The sequence below is a fragment of the Lygodium microphyllum genome, chromosome 13 (genome assembly GCF_053477565.2).
Source record: "Lygodium microphyllum isolate KBCC chromosome 13, Lygodium_microphyllum_v1.1.10, whole genome shotgun sequence".
NCBI lineage: Eukaryota > Viridiplantae > Streptophyta > Polypodiopsida > Schizaeales > Lygodiaceae > Lygodium > Lygodium microphyllum.
This window is the reverse complement of record NC_141147.1, coordinates 13,439,652-13,458,554: the sequence shown is the minus strand read 5'-3', so window position 1 is coordinate 13,458,554 and position 18,903 is coordinate 13,439,652. Positions and strand designations below refer to the sequence as shown.

Genomic DNA, 18,903 nt, shown 5'->3' with positions numbered 1-18,903 from the left:
GGGATGCCATCTATGCAACGTGTGATGGATTAAAAGCTCATCGCAATGTTAATATGATAGCAAAAGAGTTGATATAAGAAAGTATAAGTAATGGTGTGCTTTGATTGTATTGCTATTTCATTTGAGACTATGGATGATTGTAGAGCTATCTTGTTGCCTTTCTAGACTATCTTAATTGATTGAGCTTTAGTCTCAACCTGACCGTTGTAATTTTATTTTTGGTGATAGCATGATAAATTTTTAAATGCTTAAATAATTACTTATATGTTGTACTAAGTTTATTCTATCATCGTATCGTATGATATTAGATTTTTGCAAATTAATGGACAAGAAAAACCAACAAGATGGCTTATATAAATATCATAGTTAATTATTTTTATTTTCAAATACTATTATATTAGCAAAAAATGCAAATTTTAAAATACATGTCTATAGAAGGTCAAAAATTTGAAGAAGCCCTTCCACAAAAAAAAAAGGCACTTGGGGAGGAGCCCTTCCATGGAAAAAACGCAGAGGCCTTTCAAAAATAAACACTGATTGCATTCCAAAAAGTAGTGCGCGGAGGTGGGCCTCATGAGAGTGGTAGACCGTAGTAGTGCACACGCACGACTTTAATAAAACCAAACAACGCAAAACTTAAAAGAGAAGAAATAAACATAAATTCTTTTGTTTTCCAAAAAACAATAAAAAAAACCAGAAATCGTTTGGCCGCCGACTTTTGTAATACCGTGTCTTTTTGGTCTGCATGATTCGTGCAACCAAAACTCTCTACACACACGCGCACACACACACACTCTCTCTCTCTGTCTCTGTCTCTGTCTCTCTCTCTCACTCCGTCCCTCGCTTTGTTTGTGGCTTCTTCTCCGTTCGCTCCGTCATCAACTGGTTCCTTCGGCAGCAGCTGCTAAAACTCTTGGTTTCTCCATCTTTCTTGTCTCTCCTACACCTGCATTGTACTCTTTTCTACATTGCAGACGAGAGAGAGAGAGAGAGAGAGAGAGAGAGAGAGCCTTTGTCCTCTGCCCAAACGCAGCCCCAAACAATTCTCAGTTGAGATGAGGAAGTCATGCCAAGATTGATTGCCTACCCCAAATGAGCCAAAAAGCATAAAAACTTGACCAAACGCAGAAGAAAAAAAGCAGGGACTTTTGAATCACCACGGCTCTGTTTCCCTCCCCTCCCCCACTTCTCTCTCCTTGTGAGAGGAGTTGGGGCCAAGTTTCCGTTTTTGCGCTTTTCCATGTCAAGGGATTGATGATCAAGGTCAATGTATGTGAAGCTGGGGACGATGGCGCCTCCAATCGATAGCTGACAGTGAGGGGGGAAGTGGCCTGCTCTGTTCTTAGTCAGGAGGCATCTAGTTGTGTCTCTTTGTAGTGGGCTTTGATAGTTGAGAGCGAGGACGGACGTGAGCTGTTCTGTTCTTGGTCAGTAGACCCTGATTGTGCCTCTTTGAAGTGGGCTTTGGTCGCAAACACAGAGACGATCCTCTACCTTGCAGGCTTCCTGGGGGACTGCACGGCCCTCCACCTCGAAAATGTCACTTGATGGCAGAAAGAGATCCTCCAGCTCCCTGAGCAAGCTGTTGATCAAGAAATGGAGCAAACCTAAGGCACAGATCCCCTCAAAACTCAAACAAGGAGCATTGTTGCTGGCTGCGGCCTTCATTGCTGTCTTTGTTTGCCTACAAGCCCCACAGATTCTGCCAGTCGGTCTGGTTCATTCATCAAGGCTGCATGATTTGTCTCCCGGCAGCATTGAACTCAGGGGAAGATTGCAGTCTAGAGAACTGAAGGCGGAGTCAGAATCAGTGGGCATGCATGAGTCCATGCCCACAGAGCTTTTGATTCAGGACATGATTGAGCCAGAGCAAGACCCCACCTCCGAAAGCTCATCCAACAATGAGAGTCTGCAACAAAGTAATGCTACGGATACTCCAACTGACAGTACTGACCGGTCTACTTTGTTGTTACTAATGCGACGGCAAAACAAGAAATACAGTAGCAAACTGAATGGCTTGCGGAAAGCTGCCAATCTAGCATGGAAAGAAGGCAAAAAAGTTTGGAAAGAGCTTGAATCTTTGTCTGGAGATGTCGAGTTTCCACCTCGTCCTGATAGAAAGAGAGACATTGTATGCCCCAAGTCTATTTTCCTGGACCAGAAACAGATAGAGCAACACAAACGTGTGATGAAGCTTCCTTGTGGATTGGCTCTCGGATCTTCTATTACTGTGATAGGGTCACCACATCACCCACATATGGAGTATCAACCCAGAATTGGACATATTGGTGATAAGATGACTAAAGTCTCTCAATTCATGTTTGAACTGCATGGTACTGAGGAATCCTCAAGAATCCTTCACATCAATCCTCGGCTCAAGGGTGATTGGAGTGACAAACCTGTTATTGAATTGAATTCATTTCACCATGGCCAGTGGGGTAGAAGTCAAAGATGTGATGGAGCTCATGCACAATTTTTTGACACAGGTCTTTCTCTCTAAGCACGTGCACATGGGAATGTGTTCTCTGTACCAATTAATTGCTTTTAGGATCTTACTGTCGCATATCCAACATCGTAGTGTATTCCGAGCATCTTATGAAATGGTGCTGTTCATGATGGAAGTCAAGTTATTTTGCACCTGCTTCCCCTCTTACTCTGTAACTCTGCATCTTGCAGTGGAAGGTCTTCTTAAGTGTGAAAAGTGGTCGCAAGGAGACAGTGAAGGAAATGAGCCAGCCTGGTGGCTGAGAAGATTAATTGGAAGAACAGAGAAACCGGAATTGAGTTGGCCATATCCATTCAGTCAGAATCGTTCATTCATTATGACGGTAAGGGCGGGATTGGAAGGCTATCACATGAGCGTTGATGGGAGACATATCACATCATTCCCTTATGCTACAGTAATCTTCTTTCCTTTAACACCTTCCAGTTGATACAGGCAAATTCTGAAAACTTATTCTGACTGTATGAGCTCCCTTATTTTGTGAGTGTAACTTGATGTGGTACTCTGTATTCATGGAGAGGTGGTTAATGATTGTATGTTAAAATCAGGTCAAGGCACTCAATTACAAGCTAGTCCTTGACATTGTCAGCAATTTATTTATTGTCTAAGTTTATGCAAATCAAATATCCTGTCTTTCAGCAGCACAATGACTCTGGCTTCAAAGAAGCCTGGTTATTAATAAAGCGACAGTAGTAGGGCCATGTCACTTAAGTCGATCTGTTTCTTCAAAACAGGTTGCTTGTCAACAGAGCTCATCTTTGAGTTTGGCACTTCTTGCTTAAGTTTAGTTTATGCAAGACTTTATGTGGTTTACCCCTTGAAGTTTGTACATGGACTCATCATTGCATAATTCACTTTATGAATGCCTCTTTCCATGTAAAGGTCTTTTAAAAAATGCTGTTTTTTAATCATCTCAAAATCTCCATCAGAATACTTGTGTTGCTGTAATTCTAGACTCTTGATTGTTACATTGTTGGAATTTAGGGGATACTCCTTTGGGAACTTACCATAAGAACAAGGGTGATTGACATAGAAGAGAGAGAGGAAGCCATATTGAATACATCTGATACATGGTAAATGTTGTACAGATAAAGAAAATAAACCAAAAGAACTAGACAATAAAGTAGTCATCTGATTGTACAAGAGCTCCTGGCTCTCCAACTAAAAGATCAATCAAGGGTGCACAAGAGCTCCTGCCTCTGCTACTATACTAAAAGGTCCAACATATGCCCCTCAGAGAGAGAGAGAGAGAGAGAGAGAGCTTTACGAAAAAAAAAAAAAGAGAGAGAGTGCGTGCAGGCGCGTGTGCGCATTTGCACATGCCCTTGAAGTTTATTGGATTGGATGTCCAGTTTCATCAAAGATAGGTACATGTATTAGAAATCTCATAGTTGGCCATTACATGTTCGCATAAACGGAGAAACCACACTTTTTACCTTAATTATCCTGGATTCAGAAGTCTCTAGGTGAGGTGGACAACTTGTTAGATATATGTTCTAGAAGAAGCAAGGCAACTTTTTGGGCCCATCTTGGTTCTCTTAGCAGCATGTCATTGTCCTTAAGTGTATCGGTAGAGCTTGTAAAGAAATGCCAGGACAAAGACAAAGAAACACAGAATGTATGACAACACAATGAACACAAGCTGTGTAATGCAATGAAATGACTGATGGTAGGGGTGTGAATGAATACAAGGGGCCTGGGATCCCCATGTCTCAAGGACCATGGCAGTGCAGGATACTCTTAATGTTTAAGGGCTTTAACAAGTTTCCTTTTTCCTTCTAGTAGACTTGTTGCTTTTTTGGGTTTTGTTTTTCCACCTAGTGAATATGGCTTGCGCGGGCTGGCCAGATGGCCTCTTGTACATTTGACTACTCTTCAATATCAGCAACTCTTGCATGCATGCATGCATGAGAGAGAGAGAGAGAGAGAGAGAGAGAGAGAGAGAGAGAGAGAGAGAACCTTTTTGAAAAAAAACTTTTAGGGTCTACTCGAGGAGAATATTGCAAGTACATATGTTGGTGGAGACGTGGATTTAAGGGCTATTATTGCTACTTCCCTTCCTTCTGCACCCCCAAGGACACTTGACGAGCAAATATTTGAAAATTGGGAATTATGGAAAGCTCCTAAAGTGCCAAAGGGGCCTATTGATCTCTTCATTGGTGTGCTTTCTTCAAGCAATCATTTTGCTGAAAGGATGGCTGTGAGGCAAACATGGTTTCAATCCACACCAATTCAGTCAGGCAAAGTGGTAGCACGCTTTTTTGTTGCTATGGTATGAGTTGAACTTTGTGAACTGCAATGGTATTTGCTCATCTTTGTTGTGGTTTTTTCTTTAACCTGTGTAATCATATTTGCTAATGTTGTTTATTTGCTGTTGTCAGCACGCAGATAAAGACATCAATTTGAAAATGAAAAAGGAAGCAGAATATTATGGTGATATGGTTATTCTACCTTTTATGGATCGTTATGATCTTGTTGTCCTCAAGACAGTGGCAATATGCGAATATGGGGTATTTGATTTTCTTGTTTGACTTATATAACCTAGAACACATATTCTCAGGGTTCTTATCTCCTCACATGTATGGTCTTTTATGAATCACAGATCCGGAATGTGTCAACCCAGTACATCATGAAAGCTGATGATGACACCTTCATCAGAGTGGATGCTGTAACGGATGAGTTGAAGTCAGTTAGTGAAGCAGAAAATCTCTATCTAGGGAACATGAATATGTTCCACAGGCCTCTACGAACAGGAAAATGGGCTGTTACGTTTGAGGTCTGCATCTTACTTATCATATTTCTTTAACTTAAAAAAGAAGAATACCGTCCAGACCCTCCAGCCTTTGCCTAGGCTTCTACATACTAAATGTGTCTATCTAATTTCAGTCGACTCATGTGCACATGAATGTGCACACACATGCATGTACGTAGGCACATTGTTAGTTTGCTGTTACATTTGAGGTCTGCAGCTTACTTTTTTTTTTCAAAAGAACATTATCCAGACCCTGAAGTCTTTGTTTAGCTCCTACTTATGCGCATGCCTATCTAGATACCATCAGTTTGTAGCACATCAGTCAGTATTTTTTTTTGGAGAAAAGTGTAGCTTATTTTACTTGGAAGAAAAATACAATGAAGCACTAATGCTCAATAGTCTAGCTGGAGCTGTCTACAAATCAACATGCACCAGTATGTACAAGCCTCTCAAGGTAGTCTAGGGGGGACAGCAGATAGAAGCCATGGTGGAGTCTAGTACCATTGAGGATGGCCATCCTGTATAGTGAAGAATAGACCATGGCCAACCTAGGTATGATGAAACTACCGTCGAAGTTCTAGTTGGTGTTAAGAGTCTCCTTGTGGCCATGGAGTGATTGGGTGATGGATGAACAGCAATATGCATACACCGAGAGGCTCTCACCACTATTATTTGGCAGCATGCCTTCTGAATGCGCCACCTTGTAAGGCTCTTGCTGAGCTCCCATACCTCCGATCATGACACAGTAGGCTCTAGTACTTGGTGGTTAGGCAAAGCCTCTAGGCCTACCATGGCACATGAACTAACATCAATGATGAATATCATGTTCTGCACCTCTGCCTCATACAGTAAGTGGCAGCCTTGGCTGATTGACTGCTGGTATAAGGCTCCCTATGAGATATGGTGTACACCCCATGCTAGGCACTGTTGATAAGAGTAAATGGTAGGCACCTCGCAGGCACCTCTCCCTACTAACTACACTACATTGCATGGCCATAGGCAATGCTTCAGAGTCTCCAAGCACTGCAATGGGCAGTGCTGGTGGACTCCAGCTTGTTGCCTTTGGACCAACCAATTGCTGGCTGCTAGACCCCTTGCGAAGCTCATTAAGCGACCCCAAAACTCAAATGGACTTAGTGTGGTTGAGTGTTCCATAAGCAAAATCCCTAAACTTTAGTTGGTTCCATCTCTATAAATGGGCAGTGCTAGGTCACTTGCATCCCTAGTCTTTTCACTTTTCCCAACATCACCAGCTCTACTGAAGGTTGCACACACGTACATTTGGTTCCAACTATTGTCACCATCACTCAGCTTTCTTTCTATGAATGCTCCAGTCCATGCCAAAGACTGTCTAGCTAACACCTTACTTATCAGACTTGGTGAACTGCTATGTTTGCATAGGCGGCCCTGCTGCTATTCGTCACTTGGAGCTCTTCTACAAAACTGCTGCAAGCTGCCTAGCCTACTTTCCTTTACTGTTGCTGGTCACCTTTAGTCATACAGGCTACTAGCATCAGGCCGAATTGAATTTGCATATATAAACATGCCATTTTTGAGTTTTAGTGTACCTTTTAGCATCAACTTCATCCATGCTCATTTGTACAGTAGGTTGTTTTTGAGTTTTCAGCACTTTTCTACATCATCCTCTGCTTTGATTGTGCACTAAGACATCCATGTGTGATGGATGATACACTCCAACACCTCCCTTAACTTACTCCCACAAGAGTCCTCAATTGTTGGACTGCTTTGCCTTTGAGCATTGTATATATATGTTCATTTTCATTCAACATCCATTTAGTTTCATTAGATACTCTTCTACTCTATTTTTCCTATTTTGTGTTTTTGTCTGAGTTATTGTTAGTTGTGTTTGTACATTTTGTGTTTTCTTAGTGCAAACCCTAGCATACCTTTGTATCTTGTAGGTGTTACTAGGTCTTCTGACATGGTATCAAACATCCATGTTCAGGCTCTAGGCGCCATTATCTGCTGCTGCCAGTCTGCTCTCCCACTGTTTTACTGCTGATCAGTCTTCATCTGTCTGTTGCAGCTTGGGTGACCTGTCTTTGGGTTTTTTCTGCCTGTTTTCAACCTTCAGCCATCTGCATTTCTGTATTGCAGTCTGCATTTAGGGTTTCTGCACTCTGTTCTTTCAGTAGGGCTGCATTTAATGCTAACTTGCCTGTGTTTATGTGAACTGCATTTTCATTTTCTGTATTTAATGCTCCTCCAGGCTGGGTAACAGTATTTTCAGGCCTCTCATAGTGTCTGTTGGCTATCCTCTACCTGATTTTTCCTTCTTGCAGCAATCATCTTGTGATCAGCTGTCTTCTCCATTGCATGTGAACTCAGGTCAAGTGCAGGATGTGCTATACTCACTCACTCACACACACACACACACACACACTCTCTCTCTCTCTCTCCTTTGTTTTCTCTTCTCAACCTATCGTCTCCAAATGACGCCTTCTTGCTGTTCAACTCATGATCAACTTCATGGTCCTGATTACCTAACTTGGAGTGCTGTGATGAAAGCATGGTTTGTGTAGAAGCGATTATGGTCATGGTTTCCAAAGCTATTGTACAGCCACAAACTCCAACTCTTTCAAATGATTGGGATTGTGACAACTATGAGAAGTTGCGCTTATATGGGATACCAATGATGCTTGTGCATATTATGCTCTTCTTTGATGCATTTCTAAAGAGGTCCTTCCAAAGATTACCTCTTGTATGATGGCTTTAGAAGTGTGGGAGAAGCTCTAGATGATGTATGAGGCTCCAGTGACCATGCCTAGTGTGACCCTCAATGGGCAGCTCCAACATATGAAGTTTGCTGTGTTACACAAGTCCAAGATCAGCCTCGGCACGTACAATCTGTGCTTCCATAGGCTCATCCAGTGGGGATGTGCTCCATAAGCTCTCTCCAAAGTTTGATGGAGCAGCTAATGCTCCCTAGACATCTTTGTAGCTCATGACCTTCACTCATATGTCCTTTATGCTGCTTGAGCATGAGGCGTCCTTGAGGTTACAAGGAAGGTTTCCATCTCAACATGGTGGCCATCATGAGGCATTTGCAGCTTCCAAGAGGGTGTTAGGAAGAAGAAGACAAAGACTCGATGCTGTCATTGTGGTAAGAAGGAACACATACATAAGGATTGCAAAGAGTTAGCGGCTTCTCAGAAGGAGAAGAAGAGGCAACAAGATATGGACTACTCCAACGAGTCATCATTATCCTCCTCCAACTCTAACTCAAATCCTCAACCAAGGCAAAGGCCAATGCATGGAAGGGGTCAACTTCTTCTGTGATGGAAAAGGGCATGGTTGCCCCTTCCTCTATTGCTTTTTAGTGTTGGTGATGCAGTCATCCCTCACAACTCTTTAGTGCCAAAGAGGGAGTGTGAGAGGCAGGTGAGGTGGGGCAAGTGGCCTTCATCTATACAAATTTACAAGTGTACAAGATCCAAAGAGGGATATTCCCTGACGCATTGACTAAAGTCTATCAAGTTTTGAAATCCTAGAGCTGGGATTAATATCCAAGTTCACGATGGGTGTTTCTTGACAAAGAACAAGATTGGATCCTCATCTAAGCTCACATGAGGGGACACTTTGGTAGTTTGGCCGAAGGTAGGGAATCCATGGTTACATATGCTTGGAGGCACTGTTGACAGATATGGAGAATTGCTATGATTCTCTTCTATTTTCAAGAGCTAGTACAATAGACATCGATATCAAGTTCTCTTTGAGGCACCTTGGTGGTGGCTTGATCACCCACTCCTCGGGTATTCATGGTCCTAACTCCTATTTTAATAGTCATTGTTTTATCTACAATGACGAGTCATAATTATTGTATCATTGTACTGTATTAGATTACCCATGATCAGCGAGAGAGTGTTAGCACTTTAGTTAGTTAATGTGTAAGTTTGGGTGTCAACAGCCTAGACGATTTCCTAACCCAATGGTCATTGTTTGCTGGCTGTTCCTGCAAATTTCCATTTTTAGCATGGTGTCCTGGCATTTCAACCTGTAAATTAGCATTAATAGCTTGGTGTCATGGCTGTTCTTGCACATGTAATGGCTCATTTTCATGGGCAATAGCTGGCTGATCATTTCCAACATCATTTCCAACATTTACAGGTTCATTTACAGCATGTATTTTCTATTGTATAGTGGGCACATTTTGTTGTCCAAAAGGTATTTCTTCTCGGAATACAACCCTATGGACCTCCTCAATCTTTTCGGGATGTTTGTGCATGCAATCTTCTCAGAAGATAACATCATTGCTGTGTACTACTTTCCTTTTCTCGGGATCCCACAATTTATACCCCATTTCACCCTCGCCACCATATCCTAGGAAAATGCATTTACAGGACTTTGGCTCAAGTTTGTTGTGTTTTTTTTTACGAATGTGCACAAAAGCCTCACGGCAGCACTTGTTCGAGATGTGTTTGGCCATGGTAGAAAATTCACTGTGATAGATTACAAAGTTGCAGTAAAGGAAAGATTGGGAATCCTTTCGCTTGAAGCAAGAGGAGGATGTGGATACTGTTTTCATTCACTTCATAAGATTTCTAATGATGATGTTTTCAAATTTGTGGAGAACTTGCGAACCACTATTTCAGCCATGTGGAGGTGGGAAACCAGCCATTCCTTCTTGGAATAGGTGGTGATAACCTGACTTAAGAGTTAATTACAGCAATAAATAAATGCACATAAAATGAAATACACACTTTACCATAACATTCTTGGATAGTAGACTCCCTGTTGGCCCCAAAACTGGCGCCCCTTGCGGTATTTCTTTAGCTTCATTCAATTGGAAGGAGTACAACTTGAGATTCTTCAATCTCCTCCTGCTAACCAATTGCTCTTGCTGTCATAAATGACCAACAAGCCTTTTGGGTCATTCACCCCTTGATTCACCTAGGACTTCTTCTCCAATTTGGCCCTTGGTTGGCCAAATGTTGCCCCAAATCAATTCGGGATGGGTTGGCTCCTAAAATCCCTTGATAATCTTCCATTATCAGCTACTAATTTCAATCCCTTGAGCTTTCAATCTCTGGCACGGATCCCAAGGTGGTTGCTAAACCCTAATTTCTGCTATAAATTAGGGTTTATTGCAGAAATTATAGATCAGTCCACCAAAAATGACTGAGATCTCCTCCGAATGGCTAAGAATTGCTGAGAATGGCTGAGCATAGGCTGAAGGAGATGAGAGAATGCTGTAGAGAGATCTGGGATTTATCGCGAATAACTGATCAAAATCAGCTGCTGCCCTGCTGTACCAGCCCCAAACGGATGCACCAACAACAATAGGAGCATCAGAGATTGTGATCTTCAGGAGAAAGTGCATCAACAGCAATTGCCAAAAGCTGGTAGCAACAGTCCAACACCTCTTCTCAACAGCTCCAAAATGAAAAAACGAGATTTCCCTCTCCCTTCAGTCCTATTTAGCCTTTCCCCCACTTGCATGGGAAAGTTTTGCCAAGTGGCAGCTTTCTTAATCTATTTTCAGCAATTTTCAGCCATTTAATTAATTTTCAGAATTAATTAAATCTGAAAATTAATTCAGCCCTTAATCCATGCCCAGAAAATTGACCTTGCCTATCCAAAAATTAATTAGCTAAGCCATTTGCAACCCAAAGTGGTTCCATGCATTAATTGACCCTTGGACATGCATTAATCCATTAATTAACGCCTAGTCCCTAGTGTCACCACTGACACTTAATGGCCAATTAATGGTCCTAGGGGCAAACTGACACCAAAATTCACCTAGAATCTAACAAGTGTAACTTGTTACAACTGTGAAAAAGTAACTTGCACTCCACATGTGTATCTTTTTCACAGGGATGTGCATCTTTTAATTGCATATTTGATTAATCCTTTAATCAAATGTCAATTAAACATAAGCAAAGCATCAAATTTTCACGTCCTCGTGACAAGGTGGGAGGTGCAACAACAGCTAAATTTCTTGGAGTAGGCCATAGACATAGCTCTTGATATCTATGTCTTTGCGAGAGGTGAATATGGATTTCTAGTGCAACTAGAAAGCAATTTAGTGTAAGGCACAATGGTTGTGTGAGGGGAATATGTATTTTAAGTGCAACTAGAAAGCAGTTCATCAGACCACAAGTAGTGGTGGGGGAGACTCTTCCAAGGATGATAAGGATTGAGATGCAACGACTGCAAAAGGAGAACATTTGTTTCCAGTGCAAGCAAAAAGGTCACAAGTATGACTGACTTGGGATCGGATGCTGGTAGTGGCTCAGATGGTAACAACAAGTTTTAAATCCTTAGGGGTTAGAGATCTGTGAGTAGTCTTAATATGGCTTAGTTTTAGGACCAAGAGTTGACCTAGTTCAAGAATAATGATTGAGAATTTTCGTCCTGGGTGTGTCTTCTTTTGCACCAGCATCCCATAGGTGGTGAGGGACTAGAAAGATCTAGATGGCATGAAACTAGAGATTGCCCTTGAGATGGGTTTCTTGAGTGGGAATCAAATTACTACTAGGAAATATGATGTTTGTGAGGACATAGATGTGGAGTTCTCGTCTCTTGCAAGTATACAGGTTCTTGATGACTCTTTTTAAAAGGGTATGCTTACCCCTGGCAAGGGGAAAAATCAACATTTGGTTTTCCCAGCCATGGAGTCTCAGCAAGAGGACCAGGTCTGTGCCTTGGAGGTGGCATTCTCTAGTTCACAAGTGGAGGTGTCCGTGTAGAGTAGACCTCAGGTGGATGCAAAGGTGGTTTGCCAACTGGGCGGTTTCTGGTTGGTGGTTTAGAGGCTTCTTTGTGGCATTAGAATTGGTGATGTCTCGTGGATGAGCTCTCAAGTTTTCAAGTTACTTGGATGAGTGCGAGCACAAGATTTGCTTGCCGAGTATGAGAGAGTGTTTTGGCTAGTGTTCTTGTCATGGTTAGTACTTATGGTGGCAATGACAGATACAAGGATTGATGACACTTTTGAAGAGAAGCCAATAGCAAGAAGTTCAGGTTTTGCCTACCATGGGCTAGAGCCTTGTGGTGGCAAGCTTCAAGAGTTTGGCTGCATGTTCATGGAGTCAGGCAAGGTGCAATGCAGCTGAGGACAGTTAGCAGTTTAGTGGAGAAAATATAGTGCACCCGTGTCATGGCAGGGGGCATACTGGGTCAAGCAGAATGCTGATGTGACAGTTGTACAGTCAGGTTCAACCTCTTGTTGTTGACCTGGCAGGTTGGACAAATGAATGTCTCAGAGCAATGAGCAGGCAGGTTGTCACAACTCTATAGAAACAGAATTTGTATCCTTTTTCACTAATTTGTCTATATAATGATTTATTAAAAATTTGTTTACTTTGCACTAATTAGATATAAAGAAAAGTGCATTGGAGCTGGCCACTGATGAGTGGTCACAGGTTATGGTGGATCCACGTGGTGGGTTAGAGAAAAGATAGTTCACACTTCCACCTATATGGCCCGATTGGGCGCCTGTGACCAGAACTCACGCATATCAGGGTTAGACTCGCACACAAAAGATTGATGCCTTGAAGTGTGGGCTAGATCCACCAGAACAGACAGTTACAATCAACAAGATGGCATGATCATGAAATGCTTGCATAATGTGCATGTGTGGGCTGAAAGCTTGAAATGCACATTTCTTTGCATAGGAAAGTCACATGAAGATCCTGATACCGTTTTTGCGATGTACACGGAAAAAGCTTTCATATGACACCCATATTGGGAGGATCCCTAAATTTTAGGAGATCCCTAAATTTTAAGAGGTCCCTAAATTTTAGGAGCCTCGAATTAGCTTAAAAATGCTAGTCCTAAAAAATAGGGATGTCATTCTAAAAATAGTAAGTTCTGTACTCTGATTGTGCTTACTAAATTTGGTTGTTTTTATTCTTCACAGTATTCAGCCCAAAAAGGAAGGCCATAGAGAAGAGACAAGTGTCAAGACACTTGTCACACAAGTTTCCAAGTGTCCCACCACTTGTCACATCTCATGACATGTGGCTGGACACTTGTCTTGTGCTACTCCACTTTCCCCTTTTGTACTAGCTCTTCTCTCTCCTATAAATAAGAGCTCGTTTTTTTCATTCAACATCATTTTTCTTTGCTGTAAACTCATGCACAGCACCCACAGATAGCCAGAAACTGGCCCCATCCATCCCCATCATCATCCCCCACTTCTCCATTATCAAATTCCTCCATATTCCCTCTTCTATCACTGCTGTTTTACAAGACAGCAAGTGTGTAAATTCATTACAGCACCTCCTTCTCAAGCTCTTTCTTCCATTTTAGCAACAAGAAGCAAGCCCTATCCATGTACTACTGTTCAACGATGGAGAAAGGCTGATTTCCCCTCTTTCTTCTCTCATAATTGTAAAGAAATCAGTTCTTATCATTGCATAATAGATAATGCATGTGTGTTTCTACATCTTTGCATGATGTTGTGAGAGTGAGAATTACTTCTCCTCACTCTCAGGTTGATTGTAACTGAGCTCTTCCCTAAGGGACTTGGGTTGAGCAGAAATACATTCCTTCGGAGGGGGTTGTCCATCTTCAACCCTCAATCTTGTCTCCATTACTTTTACATTTTCATGGCTGTAATTTTGTGAGTAATTTTCATTTTCAGCTTAAGTGTTCATTCTCTTTTATATTAAATCTTGAAAACAAGCGAATATCACAATTGTTAAGCATACTACGTTGTTTAGAGCGTTTACAGTGTATGATGTGGAGAAAAGGTATGACATTTATGAAAAGGAGCTCTTAGCAGTGGTTCATGCTTTGAAGATATGGAAACATTATCTTTTAGGCAATGAATTCCTTATTAAAACTGATTGTTAGAGCTTGAAGTATTTCAAGACTCAAAAGCATTTGCAAGAGAAACATGCAAGATGGGAAAATTTCTTGTCTATGTTTCATTTTCAAATTATGTACACTCCAGGGAAACAAAATGTAGTTGCTGATGCACTTTCTAGAGTGCCTCGCATTGCAACTATTACAGTGGCTCATCATTAAGATTTTCAAACGATGAAGAATACTTATGATGAAGATACTGATTTTGCAGCAATTTGGTCAAATTTACAGCAAGGAGATTCTCATCCAAATTATTCCATCAAAGACGATTATCTTCTCATGAACAATCGCCTTTGTGTCACTCTTTCTGTTCGACAAAAGGTGCTTAAAGAAAGTCATGAACCCCCTTATGTAGGGCATAGAGGGAGGGCAGCCACTCTAAGTGCAATTGAGCGCTACTTTTATTGGCCAACATTACGAAGAGATACACATAACTTTATTGAGGCTTGTTTGATATGCCAAAAATCCAAGTATGATAGGCAGAAGATTCTAGGATTGTTGCAACCTCTTCCAGTGCCCAAAGATCCATGGGAATCTATCACAATGGATTTCATCTCAGGTATTCCAAGAACACCTCAAGGTCATGATATGATTTGGTTCATAATTGATAGATTCAACAAACAATCACATTTTATTCCATGTCATAAAACATTGAAATCCGCACAAGCTGCAAGACTTTTCATTCAACATATCTTCAGATTACATGGTATGCCTTCTGAGATCATTTCAGATAGAGACTCCAAATTCACAAGTAACTTTTGGCGTGCTTTATTTGAGAATTTGGAAACCACTTTAAAGTTCTCCTCAGCTTTTCATCCTCAAACTGACGGCCAAACAGAGGTGATGAATCTCACTCTTTTGGATATGTTGAAAGTTTATGCTAGTGAACTTTGCTTACAACAATACAGTGCACTCATCCACAGGGAAAGCTCCAAATGAAATAGTACAGGGTAAAGTGATTCCTCCTCCAATTATTCGCACTAAAGATAAGATTTTTGCTGCTGATGAGTTTGCTTTAGATTTAAAAACCGCAATGGATCAAGTTCGAGCCACTATCAAAGTTGCCTAAGAGCGACAAAAGAAGCAAGCAGATAAATGAAGAAGACCTTTGGCTTTTGAAAAAAGTCAATATGTCTTGCTAAAGTTTGATAAAAGCAGGCTCAAACAAGGTTCCGGTCAAAATTCATCTTTTCCAAAGCTCTCCAGTAGATACTTTGGACCCTTCAAAGTGATTGAGAAAATAAATGAAGTTTCTTATCGACTTGAGCTTCTTGCTCATTGGAAAATACACAATGCTTTTCATGTAAGTTTGCTAAAACCTTACATAGGACCAGAACCAAAGGAACCCATTACTGAAGATCCCCCAGAAGTTGAAGAAACAGAGCAACTCTTGGAACCTGAACAGATTTTGTTTCACAAGGATCGAACCACGAGAAGTGGCCTTGTGACATGAAAATTCTTACTAAAATTCAAGAATCTACCCACAACAGATGCACAGTGGGTAGATGAAAAATTCATGAAGGATTACCCAGACATTCTTCAGCCATATCAAGAAGCTTTTCAGTTGAGGACAGCTGAATAAAAGCCAGAGGGCTGTCACAACTCTATAGAAACAGAATTTGTATCCTTTTTCACTAATTTGTCTATATAATGATTTATTAAAAATTTGTTTTCTTTGCACTAATTAGATATAAAGAAAAGTGCATTGGAGCTGGCCCCACTGATGAGTGGTCACAGGTTATGGTGGACCCACGCGGTGGGTTAGAGAAAAGATACTTCACACTTCCACCTATATGGCCTGATTGGGCGCCTGTGACCAGAACTCATGCATATCAGGGTTAGACTCGCACACAGAAAAAATTGATGCCTTGAAGTGTAGGCTAGATCCACCAGAACAGACAGTTACAATCAACAAGATGGCATGATCATGAAATGCTTGCATAATGTGCATGTGTGGGCTGAAAGCTTGAAATGCACATTTCTTTGCATAGGAAAGTCACATGAAGATCCTGATACCGTTTTTGCGATGTACACGGAAAAAGCTTTCATATGACACCCATATTGGGGGGGTCCCTAAATTTTAGGAGATCCCTAAATTTTAAGAGGTCCCTAAATTTTAGGAGCCTCGAATTAGCTTAAAAATGCTAGTCCTAAAAAATAGGGATGTCATTCTAAAAATAGTAAGTTCTGTACTCTGATTGTGCTTACTAAATTTGGTTGTTTCTATTCTTCACAGTATTCAGCCCAAAAAGGAAGGCCATAGAGAAGAGACAAGTGTCAAGACACTTGTCACACAAGTTTCCAAGTGTCCCACCACTTGTCACATCTCATGACATGTGGCTGGACACTTGTCTTGTGCTACTCCACTTTCCCCTTTTGTACTAGCTCTTTTCTCTCCTATAAATAAGAGTTCGTTTTTCTTCATTCAACATCATTTTTCTTTGCTGTAAACTCATGCACAGCACCCACAGATAGCCAGAAACTGGCCCTATCCATCCCCATCATCATCCCCCACTTCTCCATTATCAAATTCCTCCATATTTCCTCTTCTATCACTGCTGTTTTACAAGACAGCAAGTGTGTAAATTCATTACAGCACCTCCTTCTCAAGCTCTTTCTTCCATTTTAGCAACAAGAAGCAAGCCCTATCCATGTACTACTGTTCAACGATGGAGAAAGGCTGATTTCCCCTCTTTCTTCTCTCATAATTGTAAAGAAATCAGTTCTTATCATTGCATAATAGATAATGCATGTGTGTTTCTACATCTTTGCATGATGTTGTGAGAGTGAGAATTACTTCTCCTCACTCTCAGGTTGATTGTAACTGAGCTCTTCCCTAAGGGACTTGGGTTGAGCAGAAATACATTCCTTCGGAGGGGGTTGTCCATCTTCAACCCTCAATCTTGTCTCCATTACTTTTACATTTTCATGGCTGTAATTTTGTGAGTAATTTTCATTTTCAGCTTAAGTGTTCATTCTCTTTTATATTAAATCTCGAAAACAAGCGAATATCACAATTGTTAAGCATACTACGTTGTTCGGGGCGTTTACACAGGTTGAACTGTGTTGTTACATGTGGCGATTAAAGGTGAGTGACTAGGAAGCAATTGGCATCATGGTCAGTGGTTGAATCATCTTGATTGTCATTAGGTGAACATTATGGAGCTGTGTGCACAGCTTCTCCTAGAGGACGGGGGTTTATACATGTTAATTCTCTGTTATCGGAATGTATGCGTGAAACCTCTGTTGGTTGTTGATGCAGGAATGGCCTGATGAAGAGTATCCCACCTATGCAAATGGACCAGGTTATATTATTTCACAGAAGATTGCAAGGTTCATAGTCACACAAAATAGGAGACGAACTCTTGAGGTATGTTCAATACTTCTTGTTTATTCCAACTCATCCTGAGATAGTAAACTATGGATTGATACAGATATTGTTCTCAATGTTTTTTGCAGCTTTTCAAAATGGAGGATGTGAGCATGGGACTATGGGTAAAGCAATTTCATCATGCCAATGATAGTGTGCAATATGTTCATAGCTGGAAATTTTATCAAGCTGGTTGTGAGGATGGCTACATTGCAGCACATTATCAGTCACCTGCCAAGTTTCTTTGTATGTGGAAAAAGCTGCTTAGAGGGGTGGTGGAGTGCTGCAATGCAAACATGTGATGCATGCCTGTTTATGCGATGCCTTGTGTAGGTTCACCATTTTTTATTCATTGTAAAATGAATTATGATGGCTGAGTTGCCTTTCTCTGTATGGCAACCTGAAGACATCATCATGAGGACTGTATCATTATAAAAAGAGAGTAAGATCAGGATTGCATCTTGCCGCCATTGGAGACGGAGTGTTCCATGTTTGACAACCAACATTGGCATTAGGCAACTAAGGATTGTTCACCTTCCAAAAGGACCAAAGTTTTGACTTAGCATGCTGCTCAGCATGTTCTATCCTTTTGGTAACCATCTATTGGATGGTTGCATGCAACAAGCTTGCAATGTATGGTAGCTGATAGCGGAACTTCAGAAAAGCTGGGGAATGCTGACTTCCCTTAACACTTTGGCTCACACTTGAGAGCTTCACAGATTTAATGCAATTAGCTCTATAATTGTAAAACATGACTGGTGACATGAGCTTATCCTGCGGACTCCATAAACTGGAAACTACATGATATTATCTGCTCCTGCAGGTCTTTGTACTGATTCTGGAAGCAGGATTGCATGTTTCAATGTATATATATTTCACAACAGCAGTTCACAACGTTCTCATTTGCAGAAGGGCTCCATCCTTCACAAGGATAGAAAGGAATTTGCCCTCCAAGTAAAGGATATACTCACTATAATAGTGCTGGGCTATACCCTTTACAAAGGAATTGACCCTTCCAAGTAAGGCTAATAGTCTTTCTACTCAGGAAAATAGCACCGGTATACCCTCCCTATCCCTTCACAAGGTTTCACTAGAGCCTTTCCAATTAAAAATTTGGGCTGCCCCTTCAATAGTAGCATGTATTTAAAAGTTTAACTTTGTGCTTTGGGAGTGCAAGATCTTTCCTTGGTAGTTGGTCCCTTTTGTTGTTGAAAGCTGTTGATAGAGCCCCAATGACTTTTTAGATCTATGAATGTGCCTTACCTCATCCAACAATCTAAGAGGGGTAGTCATGCAATTGGGCTTAAAGTCAACCATGTAGGGTAGGACAATAATTGTTCCTTTGAGGATTCAAATAATTTCCAAGTATGGATTCAAGTAAAGCCAACTAATTTCTAGGTTTCCACATTGTAGGTCTTGATGTACGTAATGAAGTATATAACTTGT

The 18,903-nt window shown here is 41.1% G+C and overlaps 1 protein-coding gene across 1 annotated transcript; it reads left to right on the top strand.

The window, feature by feature from the left end:
• The first annotated feature begins 767 nt into the window (after positions 1-767).
• Positions 768-18,338, top strand: LOC148026354 (hydroxyproline O-galactosyltransferase GALT6-like). Its single transcript, XM_087690771.1, has 7 exons — positions 768-2,486; positions 2,677-2,900; positions 4,485-4,775; positions 4,885-5,013; positions 5,106-5,279; positions 17,350-17,457; positions 17,547-18,338. Exons 1-7 carry the CDS (start codon positions 1,538-1,540, stop codon positions 17,757-17,759), a joined length of 2,088 nt encoding a protein of 695 aa, XP_087546897.1. The 5' UTR covers positions 768-1,537; the 3' UTR covers positions 17,760-18,338.
• The last annotated feature ends 565 nt before the right edge of the window (positions 18,339-18,903 follow it).